The sequence below is a fragment of the Palaemon carinicauda genome, chromosome 23 (genome assembly GCF_036898095.1).
Source record: "Palaemon carinicauda isolate YSFRI2023 chromosome 23, ASM3689809v2, whole genome shotgun sequence".
NCBI classification, from domain to species: domain Eukaryota; kingdom Metazoa; phylum Arthropoda; class Malacostraca; order Decapoda; family Palaemonidae; genus Palaemon; species Palaemon carinicauda.
This window is the reverse complement of record NC_090747.1, coordinates 72,553,974-72,571,077: the sequence shown is the minus strand read 5'-3', so window position 1 is coordinate 72,571,077 and position 17,104 is coordinate 72,553,974. Positions and strand designations below refer to the sequence as shown.

Sequence of the window (17,104 nt, the reverse complement as noted above, 5' to 3'; positions counted from 1 at the left end):
GAAAATCTACCCGTGAGTACTCGCAAGAGAGAGAGAGAGAGAGAGAGAGAGAGAGAGAGAGAGAGTCAGCTTTGACTAGACCTCTTCTTTACGCCTTCCACGTGGACCTGTCAAACAAAATCCTCAATAAGATTCCGAAAGTATGCGCTAGACTCAAACCAGCAACCCCTCCAAAGCCCATATCGTGGTCCTTGGACAAAGTCTTGCACTATGCTTCGAACTTGAACAACTAAGATTGTACCCTAAAGGATCTAACAGAAAGTGATATTCTTGTTTGCTATAGCCTCTGGGGCTAGACTTAGTGAAATAGTAGCCCTATCTAGAAACGAAGGTCATATTCAGTTTACAGAAGAGGGAGAACTGAATCTCTTTCCTGATCCTGCCTTTCTCACCAAAAACGAGCTGCCCACCAAAAGGTGGGGTCCTTGGAGAATCTGCCCTCTAAAGGAAGACGTCTCTCTGTGTCCAGTAGAGTGTCTTAAGGTCTATCCTCGAAGAACTTCAGACTTCAAGGAGGGACAGCTCTTCCGAGGTGAAACCTCAGGATCAAACCTATCCCAAAAACAACTGAGGGCGAAAATCACCTACTTTATTCGCAGAGCGGATCCTGACAGTACACCCGCAGGTCACGATCCTAAAAAAAGTTGCTTCCTCGTTGAACTTCTTTCAACATATGGATTTTGATAGACTGGGTGGAAATCTTCTGGAGTCTTCTATAAACATTACACGAAGCAAGTGCATGAAATGAAACACTTTGTGGTAGCAGCAGGTAGTGTTATAAAACCTGACGTCTAGTGTTGCGATGAACAGTGGACTGTTTGGGACTTAACAGTGGACTGGGTGAACAGGTATTAGCATCTTTGAGTATAATGCCTTTTAATGAAAATCACTATGGTGATTCTCGGACTGTTCTATATAGGTGTAGAATCTAACCAATAACACCAGTGTTGTGTGAACATTCGTACACAGTGTTGAAACATATCCAACATCTAAGTGAAATCAATCAAATAATTTCACAATAGTGAGTGGCACCTATGACTAATCTATAATATATGTATTTCTTCCCTTACAGGTTAAAAATATATATACCCGAAGATGTTGAAATGTCAAAAGGATTCTATTTATGATACATTTGTTGTATTTTTATATTTGTCTATACAAATAAAATACATGGACATAAAATGTATCTGTGTCTTATTCGCCCTGCATGAAATCGAATAAATGATCAAGAGCCTTTTATTTTTCCTTAAAATAACATACATACTTGATAGTATAACCTCTGTAAGAACAACCTGGTAATCTCTAAAAAGTTCCACTTTGTTCCTGAAATACAAACTTTGACGCCTTATAGTCGATATCGACAATTTCCCTGCAGGGGGCAGGAAGCCCTAAGTTAGTTCCAAACTTAGTGGATATGACAAATAACAGTAATGTCATATATATTAGGTCTAGGAGACCATACAAGGAACTCAATCAAAGTAAAGGCACTTATACAAACCCACAGATATACTGTAGTACTTTCAAGTAATTCTCTAGTAAACATCAATCAGGACGACATGGCTGAGCCCAAAAATCGGAATCTATTTTTGGGTGATATGGCCATGTCGTCCTAATGGACCCTCCCTCCTTTTAAAAAAGGAGTATACAACTGTGACAAAAAGTCCCCACCCGAAACTACTCTATCTGCGGCTATCCATGCTTAATTGCAACAAGGAATAGTACGCCGTAGTGGTACAGGGAGGGGATCCACCATGTAACCTTGATAACGGCTCCCCTTCAAACTCACCATTCTTCCCCCTCAAAGCGTAAACTCTATTCGGGGTGAAGATTGCCATGTGTTGTATCAAGAAATACGTCCCCTGATATTATGCGATATCCTTAAAGTTATATTAAGGATACTTGCCCCAGGAGTTAGAATTCTGGAAACCTGTGGTTAATTCTCTGGGAGTATCATTGTAGCCAAATATCCCTTAGAAAGCTGCCTAAAGGAACCTTCCATCAGGACGACATGGCCATATCACCAAAAATAGATTTTTTGCTTTGCTCAAAATCCGTTTTGTAAATAAATATTAGTAGATTAATGGATGAAACATTATACCGTGGTCGGTTAAATAAAGTTTCCACCTAGTTACTTATGAAGGTGATGGAGATTCACCTTCAAATTTCTTCCAAGGAACAACTGTAATAGGTGGAGGGTCCGCTTATACTCTCCTCCAAGTTGTAGATAAATGATAGAGCATCAACTAAAATATGTTCACCCTAGGCCCTCCTTCAGGTGCTGCGATTGCCGGAATTTTGGGGGCAAGGCACCAGAAAATATATGACAGTTCTTACCTAGTTATTGATTCTTGGTCCATCTTTTTTGTATCTTTATTGCAAGAGGAGGCCAAATGTATAAACATGAGTAGCCATCACAATATCATAGTCTTACTTAGTTGAAGAATTTGAATGTGCTACTTTACTTTTTATGAACTCAAAAGAAAAATATTTTTAATTCTGTACTCAAATTTGGGTGAAATTCACATTCTTTCAAATACACATTTCAGCTGCATACGATTTCAGTTTCGTGTTCAAGTACAGTAGTGGGATGTAATTTTCCAAGTTCACTTGCCCATTTACCGTGCAATTACACTTATACACTTCACTGTTCTTGAATGTTCAACCTGAAAGGTTACATTAGTAGTTGAACATAATCAGAAATCTCTATATAGAGCATGGACTTTTGCTAGTACTAACCAGTACTGTACCCTAATCCAGGTTAAAAGCAATAAATTGGGTCTTGACTTTCTCACATATGCAAGAATACTTACTGTAAAACTTGGCACACGTTTATGTCAGTTGCAAACCCTTGTGATCAAGTGTTTAGTACTTGAGGAAACTCTTTCATAATACATATCATTATGCCTCCGAGTTTTGTGTTAACATGCTGATGCAAGCAAGTAATAAACATGGCTGCTGGAATAGAAACAGCTAAAGTAATGTAATAGTAAAGAACATCTGGAGTACACAAAGGCAGATTGTTAAGATTATCAATAATCGTTTTCTACCTATTCTGTTTTTATCACAAGAAAATTTAAATACTGAAGGATACACTATCGTATTGAAAAAAAACAACAAATTTCTTAACTTTGAGGTGAAAATCTTGGAGTTTTTAAAAAGATTATGGTTCTTAAATTCATCAGTCATCTATCAAAATATCAAATACTCACCTAACCTGACATGAAATTATAAAGTACCGCACATGTTTCTTGGTGAAGATAAGCAATGAAGAAATTTCAACTTTTGCAGTTTGTATAAGTAATAATCTGCAATAGTCAGCATTTAGTAGCTGTTTGTGTCTATCTATATCTTACATATAACCCAAACACAGTATACAGTATTCATTCCTTTAAGCAGGGTATGTCTTTCCAGCACCAAGTTATCTGTTCACTTTTCATATTAAGAAAAAAAGAAAAAAGAATATTGAGTGTCCAAATTTATAACCTACTTATAAGGATAATAAAACAGTGGGTAGCACGAAATGGTTGAATATTGTACTTGTATGCACTGGGGAGACAAACTGGCCCGACAACACTCATGTACAACGGAATCTATTTCGTCATTCTTTTGCTCAGAGTCCTCTAGTGTCTCTACGAAAACCTTTTGCAATGTCTCATCATATCAGTAGTATTATTCGTTGCTTTCTTCTTTAAATCTCATGCATACCAAGCAGCTGTATAGCAACTGCAGAGCATATGAACCAATGGTACTGGCAATTGCAGCGGCAGACTTGTTTATTTCTGATAGCTGGGTATTTCTACCCATAACTTATACCCACATGTAAATATCCTACTAGCCATGACGTTCTAAGGGGGTCTCAAACAGGACCCAAAGACTATAGCATCATGGCATTGTGGCCAGACATGTCAAACATGTTAGTACACACTATGAGGATGTGGGTGTCAAGTCTGCTGGCATGTTACCATACAAGATTAAGTGTCCTTCATCGGTATGCTTCATTGCTCCCTTATAACTCATCAGCATGCCAATACTTTCTCATTTTATTTATAATTTTCTGTTGTTTCGTCTTCCATCTCTAACTCTTCCTCTATTTTGAACTGAACTAACCATCCCAAGTGCTAAGTACACCATAGTCAATTTGGTCTTTCAACTTTCTATCCTCTTACATATTTTCTCTTTCACAAAATCTAGAAAAGAAACCAAGAAGAAGAGTTCATGACGTCTTCTTTTGCTCATATTCCAACTCCAAACTCAAGACCTTTTAGAGTCTTTATTAGCGAGTCTGCACAAGAGTGGAAGAGAGCGGAAGACTTTGACTCCAATTCTTAAACGCTACCTAGATGTGGGAGGTCACTCATATTAATACTAATATTCTTAAATGCAGAAACAGTACTTGAGCTATTGGTCTCCTATGACCAAGGCAAATGCCCCTCCTCCTCTTTCCTCAAGGTAATTTTTAAGAATTGAAGCCCATTTGAACTGGGTAATAAGCGCATGGGGAATGGGATAGAAGGCCGTGAACTTGTATAATTCACAAATCTCCTAACCTTAAAAACCACTTCGAACGTGCCCATAACTTTTGAGAAAAAAAGTATCTGCCAACCCTCCTTCAATTCTGAGTCTTGACTATCACCACAAGCCTTTTATGTCTTGCAGTGGAGACCTTGTTTTTTTAATTTTTTAGATATAGTAATATTAAAATCGTTATTGTATTCTAAGAACATGTACTACATGAAACAGACAAATAATTCCTTATATACTGCCACATGTAACATACAATTTGAGCGTCGTCCAACTCTCGACGCATAGTACAATGAACTCTCTCAACTAGAAGCGAGGGTGTATACAAGTTAGTCGGTACATCTGAAACATCATCTTTAGACTGACAACTAAACATTTTTGGCACACTTAATACATAGCTTTTACATCTATATTTTAGGATTGTCTACAGATAAAGGGAGTATATTACACATGAAAGTATAGATAGACCCTTAAACATCTAAACATATCATATGGTCATTCATTAACACTTCACCCAGTATTTAAAGCTGTAATACCTCATGTGATAAATTTCACTAAGGTTGACTGAAATAGAATCCTTTTAAACATATCCATAAAAAATTTGACTCGCTGACAAATCTTAAATGGACATGAAATGATTTTGATACTCAACCCAAGAAGGTTTGTCTTTATGTTATATACACCCTAAGTACTGGATGAACTGTTGATGATGCGACTGACCAACGAACCTAACGCCTTGTAAATGACAAATGATCAAAAGCACGAAGCCCAGTCCTGGCACCGGCTGAGCCCATTGTACCGAAGCCACTCAAGGTTTCGTATGAACCTATTCTGAATTTCAGGTGCATTAATTGGAGGGACATTCAGGATTCTGGCTTCCATACATGAATAATCCAACTCATATGCAGAAACTCGGACTGATTTCACTTAAGCTCTTCCTTGGGTGAATTAGGGTCAAGAATGGAACTTAACTCTGAAATCTGAGGCAAGTTAAAAGCATATGGTAGCACCACATATGGAAGATTTGTGAGGCAGGACTAGTCCCATAGGCTTCAGGTTTGTTCAAGGGCCCCATCATGCATGAAGATGAAAAAAGCATCAGGGAGACCTCAACCCTACCACAGATAACCTACGTTACTACATGATCTTACCACCTTACCCTGTTTATAAGAGACATTTGTTAAAAGACCCTACTGCAATTCATAGGAAGTTCCTAGATTTAGTAAATGTCTTTCAAGAGCCGTCTCCTTAGTCCTATTTAACTTAGGCTATTTTTTTTTTCCTTTCTCACTCAACTAAATGTTCTAACTAACTCATTCTTCTGGTATCAACTGATTTAGTAATCATTCACACTCAAAACTAAATCTCAAAAACGCTGTGTAGTTCTATTATTTCCTTTGGAACACCCTTTTTAAATCAATTTACTTTGTTTTTCTTTGAAACCATCATTTGAAGCTGGAACACTGTGTTTGGTCCATTTGCTAGCCAATAGAAGACTGTGGGGCAAATTCTGAAATAGACCTTGAAACTGGTGCCTTGTTTGTGACTATCAGCAGGTACTACAAAGTTGAATAAAAAATGATTATGTATTTGAGGCAGTCTATTTGTGTAATACGATGACTACAATCGTCTACAGGTACTAGAATGGAATTACTATTCAATAAAAGATCAGGAGGAACAGCTAAAATAATTTGTTCCTTATTGCTTGAAGCTAACAGGGTTACCAAGTAGGGAAAAAATGACTGTTAGTTTGCAGTGCTATTTTTGGGGAGGGGAGGAAAAGGAGTGTGTTTATTCTTTAATTGTTCAAGTGATAGCCCCAGTTCTACTTCAGAAAACAGACTACAATCTTCCTCTAGATCTAAATAAAAAATCTAATGCCTTTTTTAAGAAGACCCACACATTTATTATGTAAAAAGATTCCTGGATAAAATATCTAGTTGGTCACCCGCGAAAGAGAAAGGAGAACACGAAGGATGAGGGACGTGACACTGGCTTTGATGTTGTCTATTTAAGAGAATTTTTTTTTCAATGTCACATTGATTGAACACCATCATGTCCCACTTCCTTCAGATGCCACCATTAGTAGCATCAATTAAGGGGGGGGGGGGGAAGATGTATCTTTGAAAAGTCTTTGTAAAAGTGATTATGAACTATATAAATTACTTGGTCAATCTTCCAGGGATAAAACTTTGAAGGTGAAGTTCAAATTCATTAAGATGGAAATCAAAGCTTTATGGAATTACTCTGAATTAATGGAAACACTTTGACATATCTATTTTTAGATGAACTTGAAGAGTATTATGGGTGAAAGTGATTTCACTCGTTGTCATCCTGTCAGCTTAATTATTTTGAATACTTTTCCTTGGAAAAAGTATATGATAATTTTTTTTCCATTAAGATATGATCCAAAGCATGACTCTGAGAAGAGATAAATATTTAATGCTTCCTGTAAATATATATGAAGGATGACATACTTAATCAATAGGAGGAATTACATCCTGAATGATTAACATTTCAATTAGATAAGTTTTCTAGGTCGGTGTCAATTGTAGTTTTTTAAAATCACCCATTCCTCTCAGCAACCCACCATTGAAAAAATGAGGAATGGGTTTTTATTATGAATAACAAGAATGATAAAACATTTGGGATTTTTAGACATGATATCCCATAAATATCTGTAATGCATAACAGCATTCTCACCTCCAGACACATACATATGGATTTTGTTTTCCATTTAAAACAGCTAAAAATATAATATTGAAACGCAAATAATTTCAATTCACATTGATTTCTGTATATTGTAGGTGATCAAATCCCCATTCTATAAAGCAAAGTCAACAGCAATTGGATGGAAATTAAATCTGAATTGACTATATACTCATTGCAGCCAGACTATGTTTTATCTATCATTATCACCTACTTAAATACTTATACAAACTAATGATTAACTAATAAATATGGAAAAAAATGTTCCTAATAACAGTATTTCTATTTTATTTTCTAAGGTGGCTTTGTTTTCTTTCTCATTTCACTCAAGTCTGGAAGAATTTAATGACTTAAAGTGAAATAAATTTTTGTTTCCTTGGTCTTCTTTTTGCACACCTAAAAAACTAATACACTACAATCTATAATTATCCAATTAATTCTTTTGCTTTTTTTCCAATAAACTGCCAAAGACTACTCGATTGTGTAATGTGGTGTCTGGGAAATATTGGGGATTTTTTTTATTTCCACGCTCATACTGCCTTGCTGAATTGATTTTATAATCCCACAGCAGAATTATCTTAATTCATATACAACAAATGTATCATTCATAAGAAATAGTCTTCAATTATTTCAAATAGGTGATTAGAAATATCTAATTAAAGTCTTCATAAGACTTATTCAATTAATCTTAGAGTTAGACAAATAAATTCGGCCATCAAATCAATTCAAATGTTAGTAAAGTTAAGATAATGATGAATTTGCCATTTGAATGTCAGCAATTATCAATGAAAAGTGTTAGTAATTGCTACTTTATGTTAACAATGGAAGAATTTTAAATGGTATTGGACTAAGAAGTTAACTATTTAAGAAATAGGATGGGCTTCATTAGTTTTGATAAGTTACAAAGAAAAATTAGTTTAAGCCCTTAAGGGAAAATGTGCCCCCTTGTCATATTGACTTGATTTACCTTTGGAAAAATAAGTAGTATATATGCATGAATAGATTTGATATATATACCACAAAATATATGACCAGGTACTCACTCTAGGAGCATGATAAAGCTCCTAGGAAATCACTTGTAGCAAATCATTACCTTGTTTAGTATATTAAAAAAACAAAAAAGAGGCTGTACTTGAATTTTTTTACCCTTTCACTTGATTCTTTTACTTGTACGTTGAATTAGACACAGCATTATTCTTCAAAGGGTCTCAAAATAGCTTAATGTTCAGTTTTATGGTAATTCGATTAGACTGATGCTCTATTTCATTCATAATTTCTTTTCTAACAAAAAACAAGTTTTTCCAAGGATTTTATGAAGCACAATACTGTACGGACATTTTTTCTTGAGCATTTTGAATCGATCCGAAATAAAATATGATAGAATTTCCAAACTTGCATAACAACCAATGCATTTGTGCTAAACAGCCTTTTTCAGCATTTGATTCTCATTCAACTATAAAATATTCCAAAACTGCAAAATAGTTTTTGTAATACATTCTCTTATATTGACTGAAATTCTTTTGGTGTTGTCCCACGCCTCTTGTTACACAATCAACCTTGCCTTGGATTCCTCTTGCTCCTCCTGCTCCTCTTCGTCTTCGTCTTCTTCTTGAAACACATCATCACTCGAGGTGCCCAAGGTAGATGTAGTGTGAGAAGAACCCACACCTCCCAGCTCCAACACCGAGTGCTGTCATGATATAAGAACAAGAATGAAAAAAATGTGTAGGTACCAACAGTTGTACTTGATAGCCTTTGTCACTTTATACTCATTACATGTAAGTTGGTTATCTCCTTTCAAGGAGGCCTAGATAAGTCAAGAGACCGAAATGATTAACTAGAGTATAAAGTGATCCTGGTGAATCAGGTATAACTGCAACCAACTGAACAAGAAGCATCCCTCAGTTACTAATTCCTTTGATACTACAAAGAACAGGTACACATAAAACTAGTCTCTGAAATATCTAAAGTACATATTAGTGACTTCTATAGATAGTTACAAGTTGAGTATATTTTAATCAGCAAAAATGTTTTTGTTTGTTAATGCTATCAGCTAAGTATAAAAAGTTGAAAATAATTGCATTTATACAAACTATAAGATGCTTTTTGAATACTTTTTCAAAATGTTCTCTTTGCTTATGACATAAAAAAAATACTATGCAAAGTTGTAGTTGCATTTTGTGGTGATAGCAATGAGACTCATAATTATGAATTATAAATTAATTGTACAGTATGAAGTATGATTAAACATAAAATTGCAATAAACTTGCCTTATTGTGAATTGAAAAAAAATTAACTACCACAGAAGAAGAGAGAGGAGAAGAAGGCAAAAAGCACGAAACTATCACATGATGAAAAACTACTGGATGCTTTTACTCACCAAGCACAAGCTATTAGTTCATTAAAGAATTCAGCACCTAATAGCCAATAACAGACTAAACATTCTATGGAAAGCAGATACACCTACAAGGGAGATAACATGCTTTGTATTTTAATGAAAGGGTTGCCATTTTTCAAAAGTACTGTAACAGGTCATTGCATTTTGTATAATTTGACCATAATTTTCCTATTTCCCTGAAAGAAGAGATGATGATTCCTTAGAGAGCAATAGCTACAATTTCAGGGAAGTTGTGATATTCTAAAATCAAGATGCCTGACTAAAAGCAAACATGGAGACAAAATGAGTTCTTATTTTCTATATCACCAAATACAGGAAAGTTGAAATAATCACTAAATAAAGAAGCACTTTAAGAGCACTTATTTAAAAGTGAAATCACCGAGTAGTCAATTTCATTTGGAGATATGTGTACATGTCCACAATCAATATCATTAAAGCTTATTTCCTGCTTTGGACTAGTTGGTATATTGGAATTATAAACTATGTGGGGGGCGGGGAGGCTGAAGAGCATGGGCTTCCGCCAATTATAGTTAGCACTAATGTTATAGGATGCAGATATCTCGTAAAAAGCTACAAAATAGACATTTCTGTACTTATAAATTTTAACCTCATTTAAAATCCTGACCACCATTCCAGTGTTAGACAATAACATTCAGTAATGAACTTGCAATCATAAACACTACAAATCTGGAGCTTTCACATGTATCATTTTCAGTTTCTCTCCTTAGTAACACACGTAAGCAGTCAAAAGAAATAAAAAGCATTAGAGAAAATTAAAAGAATATTCGCTTAGATTTGTAAAAGTAAGGTAGGTAGAAAAATATCATCCCAAGACATTCTGCTGTAAAATTTGTGAGTTATCAGTTATTCAAGCCATATAGTATACTGTATCTAATGACCACAAATGGACAAACACCTTATGTCTCACACCCTTAACTTGAAGAAAAAGTATTTACAGAGGGTCATGAACTGCCATGTAAAGAATTTAGCTCTCTTTTTATATAGTAATGCTAAAACTTTTGGTCTTGAAATGGGATCATTCAAATCAAACTGATCTTCATCTTTAATTTCAATAAGACATTTCAAGTCCGCCAAAAATATTTATAGGATCATTGCTGTTTTATTTTTATAACCGAGTGCTAAAGTACTATGTACTTGTTACACACCGCTAACAAAGAAAAGTGTTTAAAGTGAATCATAAAATTCCATATGAAGATTGAATGTTTGTACTTAACGGGTCTTAAAATGCTAATATAAAAAAATTTACCTATATGAGCTATAGCAGGAATATAACAGACATATGTAAGAATTCTGCATGTAATTATTGCATGCAATTATTGAATTAACAAGAAAGCAGATAAGTTTTAAGTTCCGATGAAGATACAAAAGGTGAAACTGAATGTTATTCCTTCAAGAATAATCATCCTGTGTAAAACAAAATAGCCAATTCAAAAGCACATCTCTGACAATTCATATGCTACAAATAAGAAAATATATCTGAACATTATAAAAGTACAATTTTGACATTCTGAGACAGTAAGAATTTAGAGATGTTGAGAAGCTTATACAAATTCTGGATTTAAATGATTCTATAATTTAGAGAGAGAGAGAGAGAGAGAGAGAGAGAGAGAGAGAGAGAGAGAGAGAGAGAGAGAGAGAGAGAGAGAGAGAGAGAGAGAGAGAGAGAGAGAGAGAGAGAGAGATTGGACCATGTTCTGAAAGCTCCGACTTAATTTCATATTACTGTAAGTTAATGCCCATTTTTCATACTCTAGATTTGAGTACTGTATAGTCATCACCTTGGTCCCAATTCCACAGCTTTCTAACAGCAACATAATAAGATATCTTCAAGAACTACCAAAATTATATCTAATTGTGTAGAGTCCTTTAAGAAAAGCCAGGAGTGATGTCTTTTGCCATTGGGAGAAGTATCTTTCTAACATAGGCGGTCCTGTTTCCCACCGGGTAGCTTCCGAAAACCAAAATGACCTTGTCCCATAATACAGAAACTATAGAAATCCTGACTGAATTTTCATTTACAATCTTTCACAAACAATATGTAATTCTAACAACTCAAATGTATATAAATCAATGTTTTGGTAGAACTACAATATAACACATTTTCATTATGGAGGAAAATTATATATGTAATCAGAAATACATGAATAAAATATTAATAAATATACAGTATAACCTAATACAAGAGGAAAAATGTGTCACTAAATAGCATAAGGATGATTCATAGAGAGGCAACAATTGGGAGAGAATAAATATAAAATATACTATAATGATTAATTTAGTCACAAAATAAAATCAATAACATTGGGACTTTTAGGATAGCTTTCTTACATCACCCTGACCCTGAACCCATTACCCTATGATTTTATCTTTGTGAAAGAGATATGTTAAGATTTAATGCAGGGTAAAATCGAATTTTTTTTTTTTTAAATAAATATATATCTTAAATTTAGTAATCATTTTGTTAAAGGACCAGGGATTCACGTCTGAATTAGATTATGTGTAAAGCTGGAAATTAACATAAGAAAAGTTTCTTGGCTTAGAATAAATTTTAGTAAATACAAACTTTGCCAAAGGACTAAACGCAGACAAAATTCAATGCAATGTTTGAAAAATATTTAACAAGCATTGTCCAAACTAAGATAATGTAATGATGAAAAAATAACAAAACAGTAATGTGTAAGTTTAATTTATTGTAAATCTTTAAAATAAGAAGCGTCCCCTCTAGTTTTAATTCAGTGTACTCTTGAAAAAAAATATATAAAGAGGGTAAGCCCCCATTGAATTCATAGTAAAGTTTGGAAAATGCCATAGGAATAATGGATAGTTTAGTCAGTGTAAATTTTGTGAAATATAGATTGCAATACTTAGGTCAAACTCAGTGCAAATGTCAAAAAACTGACTACCTGACTTTCAATGAGACTTTATCAAATGAGTGCTGTTAAAGGTGTGAATTACATATCACTAAAACTAATTGAAGCTTAGATTTTGCTATACATCAACCCGATCATTTACTATACTCGAATGTCATGACGCTATGGTAATTTGTTGATTTGCCAGCATACTGCAACAAAGTCATTCAAATCACTCCAATGACATTATCAAAAGGTATGAGAGGATGTGCAAAGGACATTTTTCACATAAGATATTGCTATATGACACTTCCAAAATCGATATAAATGAACGGGTATTAAAAAAAATTCCAAAATGAAAGTTCAGAAAAGTACCAAGGACAATATCTAACCAAAAAATTAAAAAAGGGAAAACTCCTAAAATGATTCTGAATAATGATATATAAATACCCAATGTAAATCAATACTAACTTCAGAAAGGTTCAGTCAAGATGAAAATTATATTCATCAGTATGCAGTATATTCATGAAAGAACACTGACTACCAATTTTCTTACAGTGTTCTGTTTATGTTTATGCATCCAATCATAAATTGAATGCAATTAACAACAAAGTTAAAAGTTATCTAAAACTACAAATATTTTCTTAGCAAGTGCAAAATACCTGAACACTTTTACTAGTACCCAACAGCAAAATAAAGAAAGTAAAATAAATGCTTATCAAAGGAGAATGAAGAGTTGGATTTAAAAGGACTTTGGGAAGACTAAAGCGTTTGAAGTTGGTGATTCAGAGGGTATATTCATGTGTGAACAGAACATCTGAGGGTCACATAAAGAGTGGACAATGTAGTTGGGCACATGAGGAGGACATGTAGGGTCGCACCTGCTATGAGGCATCCTTGGTACGGGTGGTTGAGGGCCTCTGTTTGCGCGGCGAGCTGGGTGCCAGACCCTGCCACATGCACACCATAATCCGCCATAGGAAGCAAGTGTTATATGCTCTATAGCTAATGTATATCAAATGTCTTTCACAGCAGCAATTGCTAATTCCATGTAAGGTTTTGTTCTAGCCAAGAATTGCAAGTTTCACTTGAAAATATAGAATTAATTGAAGAAGAGGATTGGAACTACAGTTTAAAGTGATAATCATGTCTAATGTGAGATGATTATGTAGACCTACAAAGAATGGAGAAGCATATATCATCCATTCTTAGTCAATGGATGTGGAATATTCAAAGCAAAAAATACTTACATATTTTACCAGAAAAAGACTTGGAGGCACTTCTCATGAACTTTCGCTGGGCTTTAAGAACCCCATTTACAAAGAACTTGATCCGATGTTACGTTGCCTTTTCATGGTAAATGGAATTCTTGGTTCATTGAAATTCACAAGTTAACAGACAATGAAAATAACCGCCAATTTTATTCTCTGAAGGATGGGATGGTGCTAAAAATTCTAAGGTTTTGAAGAGGATGTAGAACTTATGAGATTTGCATTGAACAAGAAACCTTTGAAAAATCCTTTGAAAGAGATTTTGGACATCTCTAGAGCAAAACAGATTCACAAGGAAAGGAAGAACTGCAAAACCATAGTGAGCAATTCATAGTAATCTCCAAAGATGATGAACATCAGAACCAAGAACCCATTTGCTTCATTTCATTGCGACAAGCTTTTAAGAACACTCAAATAATCACATTTAATAACTGATTACAAGCCATACTCATCTTTAATCATGATAGGAGAACATTATTTTATCATAAATTTATCAATATACATCAGGGTGAAAAGGCAGGTAAATGGATCATGATATGGAAAACAAATGATCAAAGAAAACTTTCTCAAATAGCTTAAAATTTCTACCTTTGGTAAGACATTACAGTACTTTTTGCTCTAACATGAAATATCCCCTTATTAGTAAAAAATACTAATTAAAAGATTTAAGTGGTTTCAATATTGATTTAATTTCTTGCAAATATTTGGCTAGAGAAAAACATTATCTGCTGCCGTGAAAGACACACAAAGACTAAAGATAAAGCGTAGTTAAAAACTTTGCCAAATGAAAAAAAAAAATAATCATGAACTCTTCTCTTCCCAATTAATTGTCCTCATTTTGCTCGACAGTTTCTTTGAAGTCTGACTTTCTGAGCAGCTTTCAACACTTATAATGAAAATAAAATGATGGCTATAAATTACACTGATCACTGTAATAACAGCTTTATGGCAAGGAATTTATTGGGCTATCACTATTTGTTACAGTTTACTTGTGAAGATCACTTAGCCAGTATGCGATTCTCATTTAGCAGGTAAATTTATTAAGTGCAAATGTAACTTACTGGGGAAAAAACAAAAATGATAGAAATTAAAATCATTTGAACTCTATGTTGAATCAATTAACCCAGTTGCTCCTCTGCACAGAAACCCAGATGTACCTTACTAACACCTCTCAAATTATATGATCCTAGTATATCAGCTCCAGAATTGAATGCTAGTCCTCGTATACAAATATTCTTACTTTGCTTACATGCAACCTGCTATACAGTAATTGAAAACACTATCTAAGTACCTTTAGATGTATTATCACATTCTGTGGCAAATAAGTATACCGAGAACAGTATCCAAATATGACCAAATCAGCTAGAGCAAAATTATATTTTCACCCTAAAACGGAGGATTGATAACATGAACAGCAAAGCAACAAAAATAAAAGATTACAGTATATTCAAAATAAAATATAAACTCAAACTGGCACTTTGGCCTGTGAGGCCATTTAGTGCCCATATGCAACATGGGGAAAAACCAGCAGTTGCAGTATGAACAAAAAGTTAAGACTGGACAGCAAGATGAAAGAAAAGAAGCAAGAACGGAGGAATATGAGAAAGGTAAAAAGTCTGTGTAACTACAGGCCAAAAAAATGATGAAGTTTGAGTAATGCCTACAGTACATCACTTTGTGTACATCGATGGCCATTCCCATTCAATACAGGCCAGTGTGGTAATCAGGGGCAATTGGAGCAATATCAAGAAAACCTGAATACAGTATGTATTCATCCATATTATAGGACAAGATTTACAGTATCAGACATCCAATTCCTGCAAAAAGAGCTGGTTCATGCTAAGATGTACCTTAATTAAATTGAGAGAAAACTCCTGTAAAAATAATCAAAAGCCATGGGAAGTGTTCAAAAGCTTAGGATGGCTAGTTTCATCATGTACTACATCCTTTAATATAGACTTGTATGTATGAAATGTGACTATCAATGGAAGATTCCAGTAGCCCTTCCATTAGTACCACTTAGGAAGTTTATAAATTGATGTTGATAAAAATAAATCTGCAGCTGTTAAGACAGACAGAGGAGAAGGTGGAGTACTGAAAAACATATCAAACTTGACTTAGGCAAATGGGATTTTTATATATAAGGAGCAGAAACTAAAAAAAGTGACCTGGTTACCTCAAGAACATACAATTCTTGCCTCTAATAAAATCCCATCACTATATCACACTCAACAGTACTGTACAAACAAATTAATTAATTTTTTTTTGCCCTAGCAGATATTTTGGTAACTTTCTGTTCTCAGCAGAAAGTATAGGATATAATACATCCCTGGCCAACTTGAAAAGTAAGCTACAGTCAGTAATGCCCTTGATAAAATGAATACAATATACTGGTTATGGTTATAGATTTTAAATGGCAAAGTAATACTCTGGATAAATACAGCAACAGAACTGTCAAGCACTATGGAATGAGAACAACTTCCATATTCAGACTTAAGGAAGAGGTCGAGTTAGAATTAATAATATAAAAATGAGGCACTGAAATATTTCCTCCATTTTACTATATATAGTTCATGCATAACTGATCAATAAGGTTTAAGTGCAAATACACTCCTATATCCCAATCAGCAGCACACCTTTTTACTTTATAAAAATCTGTGCAAAAGTACATACTGGTTGTCATGTCTGCAAAATAGAAGTGTCCCCAAAAGCATTTGAATGAAAAACTACTCTGCAATTTAATTATTTCATATGCTTCATGTGCAATTTTACTTTCATAATTAGAAACATGAAGCTTTCAAAAGATAATTAAAAACAAATATACTGTACAAGGTAAGTTTATGAAAATATTATGCTATGAAATACTGTATAATCATATTCATAAACATAGGCTGTATAACAATGCATATTTTGATACATGATTTGGTTATTACATACATTTATACCCACACACACACTCACAAACACACAAACAGTAAGTATGTATGTATGTATGTATATGTATATGTATATGTATGTATATATATATATATATATATATATATATATATATATATATACATACATACATGTATATATATATATATATATATATATATATATATATATATATATATATATATATAGTATATTCATATATGTACAGTATATATGTATATATGAATATAATATATGAGTTCTTTTTTCAGCTACCCATTCAAAACTACTCTTTGTCTTTCTCATTACTGCACATATTACCCTTTCAATTTTGTTTCATTAAGTACCAAAACCTTAAAATTTCTCTTCTAAGACGAATCATTTATCATTTAATCTTCTAATCTGCACCATATTAACCC

General features: G+C 33.9%; 1 protein-coding gene across 8 annotated transcripts in view; it reads right to left on the bottom strand.

Moving 5' to 3' along the window:
• Window positions 1-3,511: 3,511 nt before the first annotated feature.
• Window positions 3,512-17,104, bottom strand: part of LOC137617171 (uncharacterized) — a 117,443-nt gene continuing 103,850 nt past the window's right edge. For 7 of the 8 annotated variants that reach the window (XM_068347030.1, XM_068347031.1, XM_068347034.1 and 4 more), the window contains one exon: window positions 3,512-8,920. In XM_068347030.1, the coding sequence (XP_068203131.1) occupies window positions 8,774-8,920 (147 nt within the window). In that variant the 3' untranslated portion in view covers window positions 3,512-8,773. Of the gene's footprint in view, window positions 8,921-13,379; window positions 13,449-17,104 lie in introns of all 8 variants that reach the window. The other variant, XM_068347033.1, reaches the window with a different exon arrangement.